Source organism: Typopeltis vanoorti, chromosome 3, assembly GCF_054136105.1.
Source record: "Typopeltis vanoorti isolate ZY-2024b chromosome 3, IOZ_Tvanoo_1.0, whole genome shotgun sequence".
Taxonomy (NCBI): domain Eukaryota; kingdom Metazoa; phylum Arthropoda; class Arachnida; order Uropygi; family Thelyphonidae; genus Typopeltis; species Typopeltis vanoorti.
In genome coordinates this window covers 66,410,860-66,427,779 of record NC_143551.1, presented here as the reverse complement: position 1 = coordinate 66,427,779, position 16,920 = coordinate 66,410,860, and the positions used below count along the sequence as shown (strand labels likewise).

At 34.0% G+C, this 16,920-nt stretch overlaps 1 protein-coding gene across 2 annotated transcripts in view; it reads right to left on the bottom strand.

The window, feature by feature from the left end:
• LOC150108227 (uncharacterized) overlaps positions 1–16,920 on the bottom strand; it is an 84,458-nt gene that overhangs the window by 19,353 nt on the left and 48,185 nt on the right. For both annotated transcript variants that reach the window (XM_090415679.1, XM_090415680.1), the window contains exons 5-6: positions 14,626–14,821; positions 7,917–8,032 (exon numbers count right to left, since the gene is read on the bottom strand). In XM_090415679.1, coding sequence (XP_090271805.1) covers positions 7,917–8,032; positions 14,626–14,821 — 312 coding nt within the window. The remainder of the gene's footprint in view (positions 1–7,916; positions 8,033–14,625; positions 14,822–16,920) is intronic.

Below are 16,920 nucleotides of genomic sequence, written 5' to 3'. Positions count from 1 at the left end.
GGAAACCTATGTGGAATTATAATGCAGGTGATTATAATACTCTTAGACGTCAACTTCGGGAAGTTTCATGGAGGGACAAATTGGAAGGCCGGGATATCATTAGTGCGTGGGAAACTGAAAGAATATTTGTTAGCAGCAATGGCAAGTTGTATACCACGAGTGAAGAAGAGGACACAATTTGGAGTAAAGTGGATGACAAACAATATTAAACAGGAATTGCATGCAAAAAAGAGGCTATGGAAGAGATATAAGGAGACAGGTGAAGAGAAGATGCATAAAGAATATAAGACACAGGCCAGAAGAGTGACTAGTGTGGTAAGGAAAGCGAAACTGGAATATGAGAGGAGATTGGCCCTAAGATCCAAAGATCTAGGGAATTTTTTAGCTATGTGGCCAGTAGGAGGAGAAATGACAGTGAAAGAATGATATTGTGGGATAAAAATGGGAATAGAGTGACTGATGCAGAGGACATAGTGGAATTGTTCAATGAACACTTTATTGGAGTATTTCATCCTAGAGATGTCAGTTTTAATGCTAGAGGGATAGGGCTGGTTCGAGGTTTAGAGGCACAGGAGGAGAGTGTTTCAGATACTGAGTACTCTGTATATCAGTAAAGCTTTGGGACTGGATGGTATTTCACCACGAGTTTTGAGAGAATGTGCTAGGGAACTGACAGTGCCTTTAACCTGGCTTTTCAATGAAAGTCTGGCTTCAGCAAAGGTGCCTAGGGAATGGGAGGAAGGTAAGATAGTGCCATTGCATAAGGGCGGTAGCAGACTGGAAGTGTCTAATTTTAGACCAGTTTGTGTGTCATCAGTAGTTGTTAAGATCTTGGAGAAAGTAGTGAGGGACCGTATACAGCATTGGGCAGATGAGGGTAATGTTATCTGTGAGAGTCAACATGGATTTGTGAAAGGGCGCTCTTGTTTTAGCAATATGCTAGCCTTTTATAATAAAGTTACAAGAACATTAGATGAGGGAAAGGCATATATTGCAATTTTCTTAGACTTAGCGAAGGCATTTGACAGGGTGCCACATGATAAGCTGATATTTAAGTTGCAGCACATGGGTCTGGATGTCAGATTGGTCAACTGGATTCAGGATTGGCTGTCTGATAGGTATCAGAGAGTTGTGTATGGTGGAGCAGTTTCAAGGAGGCAGAGGGTTAAAAGTGGGGTCCCACAGGGCTCAGTACTAGGACCTATATTGTTTAACCTTTATATCAATGACACTGCCAGTGGATTGCAAGGGGATATTCAGTTGTTTGCGGATGATGCGAAGCTAGGAAGAATTATTAGTAATAGTGCAGATGTGGTAGCCCTGCAAGAGGATTTGAATAAGCTAGATAGATGGGCAAATGAATGGGGATGTCAGTTTAATGTAGCAAAATGTAAGATCTTGAGGTTTGGGAAACATCGATGGGATGCAGCATACTCTATGGGAGGAGTTATGCTGGAGGAAGTAGAGGAGACAAGAGATCTGGGGTTGATGGTTGATAAAAACCTGAAGTTTAGGGGATGTATTGCAAAGGTGGTGAAGGTAACACAGAGGATTGCTGCAATTATGAGAAGGACACTGACCTGCAGAGATAAGAGGGTTATCATTCCGTTGTATAAGTCTCTGATCATACCACACTTGGACTATTGTTCTCAGATTTGGTCTCCAGGATTTGAAGGGGATAAATTAACTGTGGAAAGGATACAAAGATGGATGACAAAGATGGTTTCAGGACTGTACAAGGATAGTTATGAGGATCGGCTGAGGGAATGTGGAATGCAGAGTTTGGTGGATAGAAAAAATAGAGGTGATATGATTAAGACTTTTAAACTGTTGAGAGGTGGTTATAGGGTTAACACTGGGGAGTTCTTTCGCTTGGTTGAACAGCGGGAAGGAGTGATGACAAGAGGCCATCCCTGGAAGTTACGAAAGGAAACTGTGAGCAAGAGGGTGAGGAATGGTTTCTTTGCATGGAGGGTGGTTGAACTGTGGAATGCATTGCCTGATGGAGTGGTGAGAGCGAGAACGGCCAATGAGTTTAAGGAGTGGTATGATAGACTTTGTTTCTTATGGGCGGGACCTCCCCTCGATGAGTCTTGACAGACTTTATGTTCTTAGGAAGGACCTCCCACATTGAGTCTTTTGACTCCATGAAGGCCTGAATAATAATAATAATAGCAAATGTATTCATTGCATCCATTTTGATTTTTCTGTATGTCCATAGCAAGCCAAAGTCATAGGGATAGATGTGCTAGAGAATGGAGTTAGTCAAGCAGATTAAAGTTGCTAATTTGACATGTGGTTTGAAGGTTATATTTTAATAGTACTTTGACTATCTTTTCAGATGTACCTTGGATTATATAGAATAGGAATAGTGGTGTTTATTCTTGTGTGTTTGGGAAAGTGCATGCACACACACGTGTACGTAAATGGAAATGTAGTATTTTATCTATTTTATGCAAGTTGTAGCCATTTGCCAAGAAGGTATGGTGAAGATAGTCGAGTTCTGTAGAAAGGATTGCATCATTAGAACAAATAGCCCTGACTAAATAAGTGTTTTGAAAATTCTATACTGTTAGGCTGGATGATATGATTTTTTATGTAGATATTATTTTCTCTCTATCTGTGTGTGTAAGCTTTCTATATAAGGAAAAAGATAGTGAACAAGCTGAAAGACAAACTAACTAATGTGTCAAGAAACAGCAAACAGTTATTTGATTCTTTTTCTAATGTGAAGTAAATTTTGGGATGTTAGCTGTTAAGCTAGGTTACAAAGGAATCCCAAGTGTTCTTTACCCAGGGAACCAAATGGCAAACACTTCAATCATTGAAAGTAGCTGTGGTAAGTACTTTGTTCACAAAGTGCTCCATGTAAAAATCTGCTGGGGGATAGATCCATTGCATTGCAACACCATTTATCTGTTCATAATTTTTCCTTCTTTGCCAAATAAAGTAATCTGCATACAGAGTAAATTTGAAGATATCAGGAATCAATCAGGATATCAAAGAATTCAAAGATATCAGTTCTGAGTTTATTAAATCAAGGTTTGTTAATGGTACATTAGTAAATAATATCTAAACTAACCATTATGTCTGTTTTTTAGGATGAGATTTTTTACCAGTGATTTCAGCATTTCTGCTCAAATATTCTACTTCAACTAGCTTTCCATACTTGATTTCACACAGCTTTTCAACTTTCAATATTGAAATGTATACTTATAACTGCATTTTTCTTGGATATTTTTTTGCCACCATCGTCACTAGTTACATAACGTTATATTTTTGAAATAATTACTCCAGACATGCAAAATATCATTGTTTTCAGTTTTTATATCATTATATCTTTTTTCATTTCTTTTTATAGCATCTAAAACATTTTGCTGCCTTTGTGATATTTATCTATTCTATTCTTTCCAAGATTTTTCCATGAATTTTGCTTCTCTTTTATACACAGTCTTTCTTGGTTCTTTTCCATGGAAAGATTTTTTTACTGTCGTAAACAACTCCTGTTCCTGTCTAAATCAGTGTTTTCTTCAGTGCCATTGAGTAGCTAACATTTAATTCTTGTTTTCAAACTTCTGATACATATCTACAGTTCACATCTGAAAGGTCAATTGTTTTTTTTTTTCCCCCCCTTGGTTGGCAACCTTATATATTTTAATGGTGCTCGTATTTAGCATTTAGTTATACATAAAAATATAACGGAAAAACTCACGTAGAAAAATTATTTAATGGTATAATTTTCGCCCGTGTGTCACAGGCATCTTCAGTACAATTAGGCACAAAAAATTAAACATTAACTGACAATTCCAAAAAGCGCCACCAAAGTAGCTGGTGTAGGATAACTAAAAAGGTCAATAACTTTCCTAAAAAAAAAAAAAAAAAAAAAAAAAAAAAAAAAAAAAAAATAATACAATAAAAAGTTAGGAAAGATTAGCTGATTTGTAAAGTACTATCTCCCATAAAGGGGATAGACGTAAGCCGTCGGATCTGTTTAAGTTAGGAGAATGAAGTAGAGTTTCACATGCTTCTTTATAAAGGTGTTCCATGAGAAACTGACTTTTGTGAAGAACTCTTGTCTTTTTCCAATGAACTCTGTGTCTAGTGAAGATGGCATGTTCTGCAAATCCAGACTTTTCAGGTTTAAAGTATTCAATATAAGATTGGTGTTCTTCTAGCCGAATGGAGGCAGATCTTCCCGTTTGTCCGAAATAACATAATCCACAAGAGCACGGAATCTGGTAGACACCTGGATGATTGAGATGTGGAAGCTTGTCCTTTGGAGAAGCGAGAAAGGTGGAGATTTTTCTAAACGGTCGAAAGGCAACAAAAATATTCAGTGGTTTTAAAATTTTTGCTATACGTTCACTGATGCCTTGTATATAAGGGATGGTAATGCGCGTTATTTCCTCTGTGTTTGAAGAGGGAGACATATTAAATCTACTCAAAGTTCTTTTAATGAAGCAATTCTTATAGCCATTAGATAGAAAGGAAGAAGTTATATATCGTATTTCTTTCTGTAAAAGATAGTCTGTAGAACAAAAGGAGTGGGCCCGATGAACCAGTGTTTTAATAGTTCCTGCCTTTTGACTGGGATGGTGATGAGATTCCGCATGGATATAATGGCCTGTATGAGTCTTCTTTCTATAAACTGAGAAATGTAGGTTACCATCTGGTTGGCGAAGAATTAGAAGATCTAAAAAGGCTAACTGCTTATTCGATTCTACTTCTAGGGTAAACTTGATCCTAGGATGAAATGCGTTTAACTTATTGAGAAATTGTTGAAGTTCATCAGAAGAGCCATTCCATACAGCAAAAATGTCATCGACATATCTGAACCAATGAGTAGGTCTGGGAGAAATATTGTCAAAGATACGTTGTTCAAAATGTTCCATAAAGAAATTGGAGATAGCAGGAGAGAGAGGATTACCCATTGCTGTTCCTTCAATTTGTTGATATAACTTATTTTTAAAAGAAAAATAACCAGAATTTATTACAAAATCAAATAAGTTTACAATGTCTGAAGGAAATTCCTGTTGTAGTAATTCAATACTTTCCGAAAGAGGCACATTTGTAAATAAAGAAACAACATCTAAACTGATCATGATATCAGAAACGTCCAAATGAAGATCTGAAATTTTATTTTTAAAATCCAAAGTATTTTTTATATAAGTATCAGTTCTTCTAGTTGAAGAGGAGAGTAAATTAGATAAAAATTTTGAGATTTTGTAAGTTGGGCAACCTATACAATCTACGACTGGTCTTAACGGAATGCCTGGTTTATGAACGTTTGGAAGACCATACAATCTAGGTGGACGACCGAAGAAGGTTTTAAGTTTTTTCTTTTGATCTTCATTCCATGTAGATACATTATCTATAAGAGAATTATAGATAATATATCTATAAGAATTATATATCTTCTAGTTGAAGAGAATTCCTCTTCAACTAGAAGAACTGATACTTATATAAAAAATACTTTGGATTTTAAAAATAAAATTTCAGATCTTCATTTGGACGTTTCTGATATCATGATCAGTTTAGATGTTGTTTCTTTATTTACAAATGTGCCTCTTTCGGAAAGTATTGAATTACTACAACAGGAATTTCCTTCAGACATTGTAAACTTATTTGATTTTGTAATAAATTCTGGTTATTTTTCTTTTAAAAATAAGTTATATCAACAAATTGAAGGAACAGCAATGGGTAATCCTCTCTCTCCTGCTATCTCCAATTTCTTTATGGAACATTTTGAACAACGTATCTTTGACAATATTTCTCCCAGACCTACTCATTGGTTCAGATATGTCGATGACATTTTTGCTGTATGGAATGGCTCTTCTGATGAACTTCAACAATTTCTCAATAAGTTAAACGCATTTCATCCTAGGATCAAGTTTACCCTAGAAGTAGAATCGAATAAGCAGTTAGCCTTTTTAGATCTTCTAATTCTTCGCCAACCAGATGATAACCTACATTTCTCAGTTTATAGAAAGAAGACTCATACAGGCCATTATATCCATGCGGAATCTCATCACCATCCCAGTCAAAAGGCAGGAACTATTAAAACACTGGTTCATCGGGCCCACTCCTTTTGTTCTACAGACGATCTTTTACAGAAAGAAATACGATATATAACTTCTTCCTTTCTATCTAATGGCTATAAGAATTGCTTCATTAAAAGAACTTTGAGTAGATTCAATATGTCTCCCTCTTCAAACACAGAGGAAATAACGCGCATTACCATCCCTTATATACAAGGCATCAGTGAACGTATAGCAAAAATTTTAAAACCACTGAATATTTTTGTTGCCTTTCGACCGTTTAGAAAAATCTCCACCTTTCTTGCTTCTCCAAAGAACAAGCTTCCACATCTCAATCATCCAAGTGTCTACCAGATTCCGTGCTCTTGTGGATTATGTTATTTCGGACAAACGGGAAGATCTGCCTCCATTCGGCTAGAAGAACACCAATCTTATATTGAATACTTTAAACCTGAAAAGTCTGGACTTGCAGAACATGCCATCTTCACTAGACACAGAGTTCATTGGAAAAAGACAAGAGTTCTTCACAAAAGTCAGTTTCTCATGGAACGCCTTTATAAAGAAGCATGTGAAACTCTACTTCATTCTCCTAACTTAAACAGATCCGACGGCTTACGTCTATCCCCTTTATGGGAGATAGTACTTTACAAATCAGCTAATCTTTCCTAACTTTTTATTGTATTAATTTTTTTTTTTTTTTTTTTTTTTAGGAAAGTTATTGACCTTTTTAGTTATCCTACACCAGCTACTTAGGTGGCGCTTTTTGGAATTGTCAGTTAATGTTTAATTTTTTGTGCCTAATTGTACTGAAGATGCCTGTGACACACGGGCGAAAATTATACCATTAAATAATTTTTCTACGTGAGTTTTTCCGTTATATTTTTATGTATAGTTATGTCTACTCACGGTTTACCTCTTTTAAAACTTTAGCATTTAGTGTTTTAATGATTTGTGCAATTAACATATACATGATGGGGCATTATTTTTAGCCACCTTTAGGATGAATACAATTATTACAAACTTCTATACTGCAGAAAAGTTATTACTTGGGAAAAGAATTTCAAGCAGATATTACTAGTTATTCAGTATGGTTCATACATCTACACCAGAAGTATTTCATTCAGCATTATACTGTTATAATTTAACAGTTAAGAAAAGGCTGCACTCCATTGTTGTTTCCATTATACCTAAAAATTATGATTAATTATCAAGATTTTCAAAATAAGATGCTTCCTTCACCTATTTAATGCTTTTATTTTTCTAATCATCAATTAAATAATCCTTTGCAAGTTTATAAGCATTAGCAAATCTCTGCTTGATTCACTTCTACATTTCAGGCAATATACTTACTTAAAATAAATACATATCTTCATGAATACCATTTGTATACTAAGAGCAGTGACTTCAATCCAAGGTGCTCTTAATTATAATGCAGAAAGAACATCTGCAAACATATATTTGCCTGACATTATAGTAAGCCACTACCTAAAACAGTTTCAAGTTACACCAATGGGAAACTGTTTCCAGTATCTTCACAGATATAAATTTGATGTGAATCTGATTATCCCACCATATTTTATTGATTTATGCAACCTTCAATAACAAGTCTAAAACTGTTCAACTCAGCAGAAAATACTGTTCACAAGGATAAACTACTGCCACTACAGAAACATTAAGTAATACCAAAATTTAAGTGTAATATAAATGGTAGAGCAAAAAATATCTACCATTAGAATTTTTCAGCATTTTCCAACCAATTCAAGACTTATTACAACAAGCAAGGAAGACTTCTTAAAAGTGCAGATGGCAATTGATCAGCCATTGTCAATAAGACAATGACATTTTTATAAATAAAAGCAATCAATCACAAATTCTTACCTGATACTTTACACTTCCACCAGATTTGTTAAGTTCAGATATAACTTCTATACACATTTGGTCTGTAGTGATATTTTTCATTCGGCTGCATAATGCTATGTGCATAGGTGTTGAACCTATCACAAAAAAGCAATCATACAAAATTGTATAAGAATTATATAATAAGAAAGAAAATCAGAAATTATACAAAGTTGTATAAGAAAGCAAAGAGAAAAAAATCAGGTAAAATGAATAATCTAAAATAAAAGATTATGGATTCTGATTATCCCTGAATCTTTTCTGTCATGCACCATGATTCATTTTTTGAAACAAACTATTCATGCTGATGTTCTAGCATCTCTGATTGCCTTTTCTTTTATATCCTCATGATTAACTTTAAGATAAATAATCAAGAAATTACTATGTATTAGAATGATCAGTAATCAAGTTTTGTAGGTTAGGAAAAGCATAATAAAGTGATGAGAAAAGCTGTTCAAAATGAGAATTATATAACATAAATTGGTACATTATACAAGCAACATATAGCCTATACTTAAGTTGTAAGTCAACAGTTAGAACTGAAAGATGTACAGGAAGATGTTTGATGAAAAATAGTCCAATGCTTGTTTTTTAGCCACTATTATTTATCATCTATATAAGTTGCACCATAAAGGAAAGTGACAGAAAGCCCATTATCAAACTAAGAAATATTTAGTTTTACTTTATGCAAGTATATTTCTACATAAATTCACTACAGGATCTTTAACTAAATTGAAATGCTACCAGCAAATTTAGTATGATAATCAGCAATAAAAAGACAGAGTATGAAAATGGCAGGACCAAAGGAACCAACTCAATGGAGCTTTTAAAACAAGTAAAATATATCAGCTATTTAAGAACAATTTTAAGTGCAGATGGCAAATTAAATAATAGATATAAAAAAAAACAAGCCAATAAAAGAATTAATTTATATGCAAATACATGGAAGGGCTTATGTGTTCAGAGTACATGTTATTTATTTTCACAGTATTGATGACAACATAGAATAATAAGAAAATAATATTTTAAGTTAAGGGGATAAAAATCCATTATTGTTTTATGGGGACAATAAGGGATTTTTATCCCCTTAACTTATCAACCTCGCCAGAAAAATAGCCGTTTGGCTTTTCATCTTAGTGAAAATAATATTTATTAACTTATTTGCTGATATTTCACTGATATTATATCCAGCATCTTCAGAGCACAAAGACAGTTTGTCACAGCAAGCGAAACAACAAAATGGTATAACAGTGGGACTAGTTTTTAAAAAATTGTAAGGAACAACACAGGATCAATTGGAAGAAAACAAAAATGCTACACAGAAATCATTATAAATCAGAGAGATTGTTTTCAGAATCAACAGAAGCTTTAAAACATACTCCAAACCTCAAAAAGTACTACTTCATGATACCTTACCCCAGTCCTGAAGATATTTTCAGGTGCAAACTTTGTTTGCTCACACGTGGATAAAGGATTAAACTAAATTTATTATAGTCTAACCAAGTGGAAAATAAACTTTCAATATGGCTGTATAAGTTTACCAAAAATCTGGGAGACAGTCATTTTAAGATCTAATTAATATTTGTTTTCTCTCTTTTTCCAACATAGATGGTGCCTAATTAGGACTTTAGTTCCTTATGTTGTCCATTACAATTTTTTAAAACTAGTCTGTTATACCAACAACAACACTTGTTGTTGGTATAACTGTTTAAACAACACTGTTATATCGCATATTGTGACAAACTGCTTTTGTGCTCTGAAGATACTCGATATAATACCAGCAAAATATAAGCAAATAAGTTAATAAATATTAATCTTTAAAGGTACCTGTGACATAACTATAAATAATAACTCACAAGATAACCACAGTAATTAACTTTATTGAAATAAAGGTACAAATATTTCATACTGAAATTAACAGTACATCATCAGTGTAAGACAACAAGTAATTCAAAGGAATGGAATACAAAGTACATAACAGTCAGTGGATTACCAATTAAAAACTGTTGTAGCATGCTAGAAATCAATAAAATATTATTAAATAATTCTTAAAAACTATTTCTTTGATGGTTACATAAGATAAGAATCTCCCAAACTTTTGAGAGAGGGAGAGAATTATTTAGATTCAGATTTGGCCGATGTAAAAGGGCTTTGCAACTTTCTTTGAAAAGGAGTTCATATTTAAACTTGCATCTATGTTGAAGACAAGCTTTATCCCACTGAAGTAGTATCATCTCATTCCCATATATTTTCATATCAACAAAATTACTCACCTGTTGCCATCTACAAAAGACAAACTGACACCTCTATCATTAGCTGGCATTTACCAGATACTGTAAATTTAACATAATTTGGACAAACAGCCGTTCTATGGAAAAACAAATGAATGAACATCAATATTATATCAAATACATGAAACCTCAAAAGTCTGGTCTGGCACCACATAGTATTGACACTAAAAACAATATCCAGTTGGTTAAGCTTGTCTTCTCTATAGATGCAAGTTTAAATATGAATGCATTTTCAAAGAAAGTTGCGAAGCCCTTTTACATCGGCCAAATCTGAATCTAAATAATGTCTCCCTCTCCCACAAGTTTGGGAGATTCTTATCTTATGTAATCATCAAAGAAATAGTTTTTAAGAATTATTTAATCTCATCTCCCTTTGACCCTCTTTTTTTTTTGACACCTGCTATTTTTAAATATTTTGCAATTTTTACGTTTATATCTTTTTCATTTTCATATGTGATCATACATCCTAGGTACTTAAATGAATTCACCTGTTCTAAGATCTTGTTATCTATTACTATTTTAGTTCTTGCTGGATTTTGTCCTTTAAAGGCCATAGTTTTTGATTTTTCCGTTGATATTATCATACCATAATCTTTGGATATCTCATTTAGATTTAAATAGCTTTCTGTAAATTATCTTCAGAATTTGCAATTATTATTTGGTTGTCTGCAAAGAGGAGAGTGTTTAAGTTAACTGTAGGTGAAAGTTTAATTCCTTGATGTAAATTTTTACTCCATTTTATTATTATTTCATTTAAGTAGATATTAAAAAGAGTTACTGAGAGGGGACATCCCTGTCGGACCCCTTGGTTTATCTCTCTTGTATATGATAGCTCGTGATTTAATCTTATTTGTATTCGATTATTTTCATATATACTTGTGATAGCTTTTAGGATATTATTTGGTATTTGTCTTTCTTTTAATATGTTAAATAATATGTTTCTTTTAACTTTGTCAAATGCTTTTTCAAAGTCAATAAATGCAATATGTGTTTCTAAAATATATTCTCTTCTTTTTTCTATTATTAATTTTAGGCAAAAGGCTGGGTCTATACATGATCGTCCTTTTCTAAATCCATTCTGTACCTCTAGAATAAAGTTTTCGGAATATTTCATTAGTTTGTTATTTAAGATTCTGCTATATATTTTGTAACAGGAATTTAGTATACTGATACCTCTATAGTTTTTAGGGTCATCTCTATTACCTTTCTTAAAGATAGGACTCACAATTGCTTTTTTCCATTCTATTGGGGGGATACCAGTTGAGTAAATTTTATTTAAAAATAATAAGAGTCTTTCTTTGAATCTTGTTCCTGCGTATTTATATGGTTCTGAATCTAGCTTATCTTCTCCAGGTGATTTTCCGTTTCTTCTTTCTTTCAGGGTGATTTCTAATTCTTCTTTAGTTATTTCCTTTTCATTTTTGTTAATTGTTTGCCGGTTGTCTTTTCTAAAATATTTGTCTGAACACAGTTCTGTGTAGTAATTTAGAAATTCTTCTAATTTCAATTCAGTGTTTAATTTTATGTTTTCTTTGGTATCTGCATTTAGGTGTTCCAAAATCTTATATACATTGGGTCTTATTTTATATAAATCATGTTCTAAATTAGAAACAAATTTATTCCATGATTCTCTATGTCTTTTTCTGACTTCTCTTTTAGCTATGGCTCTTATTCTTTTATATTCTATTTCATCTTCTAATCTTTTACTGCTTAACCATTTGTGATAGGCTTCTTTTTTCTTTTTGATTATTTCTTTGATTGTATCATCCCAGATCTTCAGTTTTTTTCTTTTATTGAATTTTTTGGTCTTTCCTAAGCTTTCATTTGCTGCTGCATTTAGTATCGTTTTTATATTAAGCCATTCTATATCTTCATTTTGTTTTATTTTATCTAGATATTGGTTAATTCTTTGTTCATATAGCCATTGTACATTTGTGTCATTCAATAGTCTAGTTTTATAAACAAATGTTTCAATTTTTCTTTCTGTTCTTGCTACTTGTAGCCATTTAGGTGGTAATCTTAATTTTATTTTAACAAGGAAGTGGTCACTGCTTATTTCATATCCTCTGTGAACTCTAACATCTAGTGAAAATTTTGATGTCTTTTCATTTAATATGAAGTAATCTAATATTGATTTCCATCCTATTGCTGCCCAAGTATATTTATGTATGTCTTTATGTTTATAGAAGGAATTCATTATTTTTAGGTTATTATAAACTACAAAGTCAATCAATTTTTTACCATTCCAGTTTAGAGTGTGTTCTCCATGTATTCCTATATTATTATTAATTTTCTTGTTTCCAATTCTTGCATTTAAGTCTCCTACTAAAATTATGTAATCATTTTTATTTATTTTATTATATCTGTTTTGTAGCTGATTATAAAAATCAATATTATCCTGTTCTCTTCCTTCTTCTAGGGCATATAAACCAATTATTGTTAAATAGCCTCTATCTATTTTTATTCTAGCTTCTATTATTCTTTCATTCCATAATTTATAATGTTTTAACTGTTTTGAAAGGGAGTTATGAATCCAAATCATGACTCCTGCTTGTGCTCTTTGGTCTCTCTCGACTCCACTGTATATCACATTAAAATTTTCAGTTCTCATAGCTCCTTTTAATTTCTTTTTTGTTTCAGTGATTACTGCTACTTTAAAATTTCTTTCATTTAATAACTGGTCTAATTCTATTTCTTTATATGATATTCCTCTTACATTCCAGTTTGCTATGTGTATTATATTTTGTCGTTTCCATTTTCGTTTTACCTTTTCCATTCCAGGGTCGTTTCCCATAGATTCAATCCGCTTATCTCTTTCTATCAGCTTACAAGTAGGATTATGCTCTCCATGTCAGGGGACTAGCCTGACGATGGAATAGTTCAGTGGTAGGGCTGCTCCCTTAAGGCTTCTGAACTAGCCTTCTTCTGAATTTAAACCTATAGGAGGAATAGGGTATATTGAAGGGGAAAGAGTAGATTATAGAAGAAATATAGTAAGGTTTATAGAGAGGGCATAGTTGTAAGGCCAGAAATGAAAGGACCCCATGGCCCACGAGTACTCTAATAGCATAAGGGTCATAAAGTAAGAAGAGTTGGCTGATAAGGCCTTATAGGAAAGATTAAAGTAAGTGGATCTTCCTCAAAGTAGAAGAAGGAGAGGATAGATCTAGCTAGGGGTCCATGGGAGTGCCGCTTCCGTTACAATCGAGGTGATTGCTCCTTATGGCCCTGTTGGTCCACGAGTCCTTATTCAGTATATTCGGACCACCCCACCATATATATATATATATATATATACACAGGGTGTTCGGGATAAATTTGACAGTTTCGTAAGGAAAAAGAAAATCTTCTTTGTATCTATTAAATTTAATGAATTGACAAAAAAACATTACAGGCAGAGTTAATTACAATACTATCAACAAGATTTACTCAAAATAACCACCATTAGCATCGATCACAGCTTCAATTCTGCTTCGGAACCTCGGACAAGCTGATGCTACAGTCTCCCTGGGAAGGGCCGCAAAAACTGTTTTAATTTTATCCATTAACTGGGCTTTTGTATTACTGGAAGTGCGATTGGTGTCTTTTTCAACTGCGCCCCATACAAAATAATCCATGGGGTTAAGGTCTGGGGAGTTTGGAGGCCAAACATTTGGACTGGTGAAGTCGTAGAAATTTTCAGACAACCATTTTTGACTTTTCCCAGAGGTGTTTCAAGGGGCCGAATCCTGCTGCCATACATACGGCCTACCATTGGCTACCCTTGTTATCCAGGGCTTGACTACAGTTAGCAACTCCACGAACAAAGCCCGAATTCCAATGCCAGGGTTCTTCAACACCTGTTCCTGCAGATTTGCGAGGAATTCTGCTGTACGAACGCAATCAGATCGTCTGCTAGGGATCTTTCTTCTTGCTACATCCTCGTAGTCACCATTGCAAGTCTCTAGTTCATGCCTGATTGTTTTTACTGTATTCAGGGAGCATTGGGCAGCAGTCGTAATATCCTTATTTTGATGGCGGGCACGAATCATCATGATACAAGTTATTCTCTTCCATGATTCAGGTGGGTGGATAGCTGGAACCCATCCAGCTATCCATCCTTTCTGACATCTTGTATATGAATGAAGAAGGGTCCAAACTTTTAAATGAAGAGAAGTGTGTGTTAATACATGTAACTTACGGAAAAATATAATTAATTATAAATATGTCAAATTTATCCCGAACACCCTGTATACACACACACGCATGCACACACACACATGGTGGGCTCCCCTATCTGCCACCCAGGGGACGCGCTCTCTAGGGGTTACAGGGTCCCCTGAGAGTAATAAATAACTAGCTGTTAAAAATAATGCTTTGCATTTTGCATCGCTTACTAAAAATCAATATAATTAAATTACCTTCTTTATTCTTTGCATTTATATTTTCTATTACAGAGCACAGTGTTTTAATGAGCCGCAGAGAATCTGGACGAGCTGCTGCATAATGAAGCAAGGTATTCCCAAATGAATCTCTATGACTATGATTTGCACCACACTCCAATAAATAACTGACCATTAATGGATGGTTGTTTATTACAGCATAGAAAATTGGAGTCTGAAATGTTAAAAAAAAAATGTCAACACATAGAAATCACAAAAATCTTAATGTAATATTTACAAAATTGCTTATAAGTTTTTTTGGTTCATTACAAAATGTAGTCTAATAATGAAATTTGCTAATCAGATTGCTTGATTAGTTACATACCCAGCTAATCAACGTAAATACAATTACCTCTGCCTTTTTTTGGTTCAGTTTATGGTTAAAAACATATCTGTCAATGTTTAACATGCATAAAAACACAAGCTCCAAGTCAATGTCCTATGTTAAGCTAGTTTAAAACCTCTGAAGGTTGATGTACAAAAATTTCTTTCCAATTAATTTGTTCTTTAAATGTTTTAATATATAAACTGTCTTCAGCTAAATAATAGTTGGCTTAAGTACAAAAACCTACTTCACGTTTCCTTTGAGGTGTTAGCTCAATGGCCTCACAGCCAGGTAAGAGAGAGAGAGAGATACCATTGAGCTAAACCTGGATGTGAGAGACCACTGAGCTAACACCTCAACAGTCTTTCACATCCATCTAACTTGGTTTCACATAAATCTAATGCTTTTCTAGGACTGTTAATCCTATCTGCATAATGTACTATGTTAACTGCACATATTCTCAAACCATGTTATCCAGGATGAAAAATATGCAATTACCATATGAGAGTAGATAACTCATCTTTAAACTCCAGTGTTTTTCCAACTAAAGAGCCGTGTCATTACCAACAGAGCTATGGAGGCTCCTCCTAAAAGAGGAAGTCCTGATGGTTATCCTGTTTGATGGCAATGAAGGGCTAGAGAATACAAAGTTGGAAGTCGGTGAGAAAAGAACATTTCATAGAAGAAAAGACTTGGATTATGGGCCACATTACCGGGAAGGTAGTCTTCTTGGATAATTGGTTAGGAAATATCAAAGAGTGTTAGAAGAGTGAAGAGGGTTACCAGATATTCTGGTTGTTAGATGGGCAATTTCAATTTGATCAATACTTACACAGTGTATACTTCCATGATGCTTCCAGAATGGGCAGTGTAATGGGAAATGGAAATCTAGTCAGAATGCAAAAATTACATTCTGACTAGCATTGGATAGTTAGATGTAGTAAACAAAGTTTCAGGAACAAGAAGTCTAAGAGGGCAAGGTAATTTTCAGAATTATGGGAAAAATTTAGACAGCAGATGAACATTAAAGAATGGGAAAATTAAAGAAACCAATAGCTGCAGAAGATCATAAAAAAAAAGATTCTGGATACAGCATTTTTTGAAATGGAACATCTGAGTATATAAAGGTCCAAGTAACATGTTTGTGATAGGAGTCAAAGGACAATTGAGACAGTTACAATATATATGTTAGTTGTTGTAGCTATTATCTGAAGTTTTCAGTCAAAAAAAAGTCACCAAAATGTCTATAATTGGTGATGTACAGTGTTCATGAAATGTAAGTTTAAACACAAATCATTTATTTTCCTAATGTACTATAGGAAACCTAATGAAACAAGCAGTGATGACAGCACAGTGATAAAAAAACACTGACCAGGCATGCAGTCAGGAATACATATCCATACTTGAAGTAGAAAAAGCCATCAAAGGTTTGAAATGTGGAAAGGCAGCAGGAGTAGATGATATTCGACCAGAAATGCTGAAGTATGGTGGTATAAGAGTCTTACAGTGGCTGCACTGCATAGTTCAGAAAGCCTGGACAGAGGGACGAATTCCCGATGATTGGAGTAGAGCTCTCATAGTACCCATATATAAAAAGGGAATTAAAACTGAATGTGAGAATTACAGAGGTATTTCCCTACTGAGTGTTCCTGGCAAGATCTATGCAAGTATACTTGAGAAACGGTTGAGAAGAATTGTGGAAGAAAAGCTTGGTGAAGAACAAGCTGGATTCAGGCCAAATAGAGGCTGTCAGGATCAGATCTTCACTTTACGACAAATAGTCGAGAAAGCATGGGAATATAACAAAGATCTGTATTTAAGTTTTGTCGATTTGGAAAAGGCATATGACAAGGTGCCAAGAGAGAAGCTATTCAATACGCTGCAGTTATATGGTGTCAATGGGGCATTATATCAAGCAATACTTAGTCTTTATTTGAGTTGTGAGTCAG